The following is a 5506-nucleotide window of genomic DNA, read 5'->3' as shown; positions in this document are numbered from 1 at the left end:
CTTTAAAGTCATTTAGTTTAGTCCACTTTACATATAGGGCAGTCTTTGACTGCTGCACATCTCTAAATGAGATGTCGACGCAGTTCAATATCTCTCGAATCTTCCCGGTCATAGGGGAATTTTCGACAATCGCAAAGCAGACTAGCTAGCCAGACGGAGTGCATCAGTTTTTAATAATATGGTAGCAAAAGTGGATCTCCTGGAATAGCCGGTATAATCTAACCTAACCTAACTTTCTTCAACTTTCGTGCTTGAAAATTAAAAAAAAAACAGTGTTTAGTAGTCCCTTTTTATCATAGAAGACATTTAAGTGGACGTCTTCAGCACAAACTTTTGCAGAACTTTCTTGATAAGAATATAGACAAGCGTTAATATAGATAATTTATGAATGCTCTTATGTCTATTATTAAACCCAGATGGTTTAAGAGAGATACGTCTGGAAATTTTTTTTATGAAATTATTTGCAATTGTCAAAATCATATTAACAACTCTGTTATTAAAATTAGTAAAATATTTATAGTTTAATAAATTTTTTCCATTATGAATATGTGAAGTATGTAATTGTTTATATTTAATTAATGTATAATTACAATAACAAAGTATTTTCACTTTCAATATTCTATTCCATTTACATTCCGTTCAAGTTTTGAAGAATCACTTTATCGGTTATAATCAGTAAACGAACGACCAATAACCAATTTTATCTAATCTGTCTTTAATTTCGTTGGTCATTAATTGCTTTTTGCGTTTATTATTCTTCAGTTTCCTTAACTTTTAAGAGTTTTTAAATTTAATATTGATCAATTAGTTTAAGTTTGTTAACAGCCTCAAACGTCGTGCTCAGTAGTTGCGGCCTGCATACAGAAGTAGTCATAAAAAACCTTATCAAAGCATTTATCATTCCTTTTAAAACAACAAAAATTTCAAAAAAAACATTAGGCAAGTTTTTGTTTTAAATAATTTATAAATAATTAAAATACGTATAGGTACGTATTATTTTCTTATTAGATATCGGTTATGATCAGTGTGGTTTTTGGCAGCTTTTGATAACATTTCCAAACATATGGTTATGTTGCCTTTGCTTTTGTATAGCGGATTTTCCATCCACTACTCGTATTTAAGGGGCTTTATTACTTATTGATTAAAATTTGGTTTCAGTGTTTACTTCTTGTACTCTTGCTTTTATATTGTTGCCTTATAACACTAAAATTCGCCGAAGGGATGACAACGTGTAACATATATTACTTACTTATATAATTGTTCCCACCAATGGAATATATATCCTCTTCATGCTCGAGACTCCTCAATCTAGTACGAGTGGTATTAAAGGTCCCGACTGCCACATGAAACACTTCTTTCACATGACCAAGCCACAGAGCAACTGAATATTAATTCACTGGATATCGTGCATATAGTGCAAATCTCATAAAAATCATGGTTCTTTTGTATGTGTAAATCATCGTCAATTCATGGGGTACCACGTAAGTTTCCTCTCAAACACTTTTATTGGTGTGCTATTAAATATACGCTTAGATGGGATGGAATATAACTTATGTCGGTTGAAAAAAGTCTGAATTCTAGTTTTGTAGCGTCTCTAGTAATATCTGTTGACTGGTGGAATTTGTTCATCCCCATGCTAAGATAGATAAGTCCTTTGATACGTATATAATTTGCTACCACAGTTTATTCTCTAAGATTTACGTATATTCTAAATTGAATTAAAAACCTGTAACAACTATAAGATTATAAGTTCCATGGTATAAAATTAAATAAGCTAACATAGAGAGTCATAATGAACTTGCGTTTAGAAAATTAATATCCAATTAATAATTTTACCAACGCTTCTCAATGCTTGTTGCCTGCTCTGACTATGTCCACTCCGGTATCTTCCTCCGTAAGCGAGCCGTCAATGATCCATGTGATTGTGCTATTCGTGAGCTGATAGGTTTGATTAATGACTTCCTTGCTCTTTTTGTTGCTTAGTTCAGTTTTAAAGAGCTTAGTAAAGCTGAACTTAGGATTCATCGGAGACACGATGAAAATCCCAGGCATTGAAAATTCTGTTTAGGAAGATTTTCGAAAATCTTGCTATGGAGCCAACTGTCTATTAGGTTTCCTTTCTTCATTCTTAAAACTGCCCTTTCCGTTTGGTACCTGATGCATATCGGCAAAAGTGTGACTTCTAGAACAATGGATACTGTTGGATTGTAGGAATAGTGTTCGTTATTTATTTTATCAATTTACAGTTTTTTATAAAAGCACTTTCATAAACATAATATGGATTCTGTATTGCTGTGATTGATAGAAGAGAAAGTGAATATTAAGGTGCGGTAGAGGCAACTTTCTTCCAAGTTGGCATAAAACAAACGTATCCATAGGTGTTCTGTGAAGGGTCTGTTAGTGTACAATAGCTACGAAATTGTATAGCAGCGAAGTGCCTGAAGAGGTTTGAATTTTACCTTTGATGGCCTTTTGTGTCTGTGAAAAAAATAAAAAAAAATGACGTATTATTTTGTTTTTGTTTCCAATAAAATCCGATTAAAACATTGTTAAATTAAACATTTAAAGAATTATTGTATTACTTATATGTTATAAATATATTTGTCTATTTTCTCTTGTAGTTTGAATAAATTATTTACTAAATCTTTAATTCGAATGCGGTATCAATATGCCATCAACTGAAATTCGTCGAAATAACAACCACTTATGTGGCTTAGCCAGTTGGCATCCACTATGGATGCAAAAATATGCAACAACAAAAATGTTCATGGCAGTTTATGGATTACTGGGAACCATTCAGGCGATGTCGTATATGTATTTCATAGTAACATTAACAACGATTGAGAAACGCTTTAAAATACCAAGTCAAACAACAGGTGAGTGAAGGCCATCTTATCACAATATAGTACTTAGTATGTACAGGGGTATGATATAGTCAGAGAACCAAAGTTCTTAAAAATATAAAAGTAATAACTAAAAACTTATTATACATATGTTTAAAATTTAGAGGATGTTAGTACCATCGGACATTACTCAATAGATATCAGGAGTGGACTATAATCGAAAACTTTGAAAGCCAACATTGCTTACAATATTCGTAGGACACTTCCTCTAATGATTGCAAATTAAACCTCCAGAAAGTTTTTCCAGAAAGTTTTTTAGACTCCCTCGTAGCAGAAATATATATATTTAAATATATATATATATTTTTAATCCTTTAACTCCTAGGAGGAGCATAGGGCCGCAAATATATTGAAACCTGATTCAATTTGTTTATTTGTGTTACTTTTTTAAACTTAAATTTTTTAGTGTATTTAAAAGAGAGTCACAGAGAGATCTAAATGATGATCTGAGGGCTACAATTTGATTTATATTTTAGATTTTATATATTAAAGTCGTCACACTCAATATTATTAAAAGAATTTTTAAATGAAACATTTAAAAACATAATCTCAAATTTATTATTTCAGGAGTTATTTTAAGTGGCAATGAAATATCACAGATTTTACTGTCTCTTATATTATCATACATTGGTGGACAACGTAATCGACCACGATGGATTGCTTGGGGTATTGTTTTCTGTGGCCTTTCCTGCTATATATTAGCTTTGCCGCATTTCATTTATGGTGCTGGTGAAGATGCATTGCAACTAACAAAGGAGTACTATGAAAGCATGGAACTTGGTGGAAATGTGACAAACACAATCTCATTGGTTGTAGGTGAACATTGTTTTCCTCCTAATAAGAATTCCTTAAAACTTTTCCATTTATTTATATGGTAAACACGAATATAATTTCATTTTCGATTTTATAGAATTTTACAATCAAAGACCCACAACACTTATGTGGTTCCATCATGTCTTCAAATGAATGCGATACTCTTCTAACAATCGTTCCATTGATATTAATATTCCTCTCTCAGTTTGTGCTTGGTATAGGAAATACTCTTTATTATTCACTTGGGCAAACTTATCTCGACGATAATACAAAGAAGACTAATACTCCACTTATGTTGGCAGTAGCGATGTCCCTGCGAATGATTGGTCCAATAGTGGGCTTTTTCCTAGGTAAGCTAAACATTTCTACAATGTTAATAAATCAATTAAAATTATTCTCTTTAGGTTATATTTCTCTTAACATGTTCATTGACCCGACAAAAACTCCGCTTATCGATAATACGGATCAACGCTGGCTGGGTGCCTGGTGGTTCGGTTGGATGTTTTTAGGCACTTTAATGATACTTTTTTCTGGACTAATTGGTTTATTTCCTAAAGAATTACCAAAACGTAGAAGTGCGCATTATAACTCCCACTTACCACAAGTTTTGCGACATGAAGAACTACAAGTTGATGAGGGGTTACCTTTAGGTAGTGGGTTCTCCTCAAATGCCGCATTGGACACACCAACAGCGGCTACATCTGATTTTCCTACTCTCAAGGGTAAACTAACTTCAGTCAATTTTAAAGAATGTACATAATAAAGTACTGTAATTTTAGATTTTCCCAAGGCATTAATGCGACTTCTGCGTAATAAATTGCTCATCTTTAATATAATTTCTGGTATTTTCTATGTTTTGGGCGCTGCCGGTTACATGACTTTTCTAACTAAATACATGGAAGTGCAATTTCATAAGAACGCACAAGGTGCTACAATTGTCGTGGGCCCAGTATCTATTATTGGTATGGTTATTGGATTAATCGGTTCTGGTTTAGTAATCTCAAAAAACAAGCCAAAACCGAGTAAGGTGCTCATGTGGAATGTTATCGTAGGTTGTATATATATTGTGGGACAAATCTCTTACATGTTTATGTATTGTGGCGATTCCCTATCTGTACTCAAGGATGGACAGTATGTTTTTTGTTGAAAAATATCAATTATATAAATAGTTTGTTATAATTTGAACTCTTATTTTTAGAGTCAATCTTTCCTCTTCTTGCAATGCAAATTGCTCATGTGAAGGTGTGCCTTATTCACCCATATGTCATGAACCTTCAGATACAACTTACTTTTCACCATGTCATGCTGGTTGCTTAAACTGGAATTCAGAAGAAAAGGTATAACAAAGTATTTTATAATAAATGTTTTTTGTTGTTTTTAATAAAAATTTAAAATAGTTTTACTCTAACTGCTCTTGCCTACCTATTGCGGATACACATTTGCCAAATATCGAACTACCTACTTCACCACACTCATTAAGCGATTTTTCCACTACAATGCAAAAGCAATTACCACATATATTGAATGTACTCCCTATCAGTACGGATGGATCTGTAATAACATCGTACCCTTCCGTAACTACTACAAAATCATTAAGTCACATGTCATCAACGACAACAACAACCACAACTACTACAACTCCTTCTACTACTACAACTACTACATCATCTACTGTAGAATCTCTTAGCAGTATATTTGACGAACTGACAACAGAACCGTTTATTTCACGTACTAGACGCAGTTTAGAAGAAATGTCAGACAACCTTAAGCCCGGTGTCTGTCTTAAAGGT

The 5506-nt window shown here is 32.9% G+C and overlaps 1 protein-coding gene across 1 annotated transcript in view; it reads left to right on the top strand.

The window, feature by feature from the left end:
- Positions 1–2627: 2627 nt before the first annotated feature.
- The window catches only part of LOC119688202 (solute carrier organic anion transporter family member 74D-like), a 3200-nt gene continuing 321 nt past the window's right edge, over positions 2628–5506 (top strand). Inside the window, exons 1-7 of the mRNA XM_038102885.1 lie at positions 2628–2876; positions 3471–3715; positions 3814–4066; positions 4121–4438; positions 4496–4847; positions 4915–5053; positions 5114–5504. Of these exons, the coding sequence (XP_037958813.1) occupies positions 2669–2876; positions 3471–3715; positions 3814–4066; positions 4121–4438; positions 4496–4847; positions 4915–5053; positions 5114–5504 (1906 nt within the window). The 5' untranslated portion in view covers positions 2628–2668. The remainder of the gene's footprint in view (positions 2877–3470; positions 3716–3813; positions 4067–4120; positions 4439–4495; positions 4848–4914; positions 5054–5113; positions 5505–5506) is intronic.

The sequence above is a fragment of the Teleopsis dalmanni genome, chromosome X (genome assembly GCF_002237135.1).
Source record: "Teleopsis dalmanni isolate 2A chromosome X, ASM223713v2, whole genome shotgun sequence".
In the NCBI taxonomy this organism is placed as follows: domain Eukaryota; kingdom Metazoa; phylum Arthropoda; class Insecta; order Diptera; family Diopsidae; genus Teleopsis; species Teleopsis dalmanni.
Note: the sequence above shows the minus strand (reverse complement) of the source record. Positions and strands in the feature narration are given on the sequence as shown.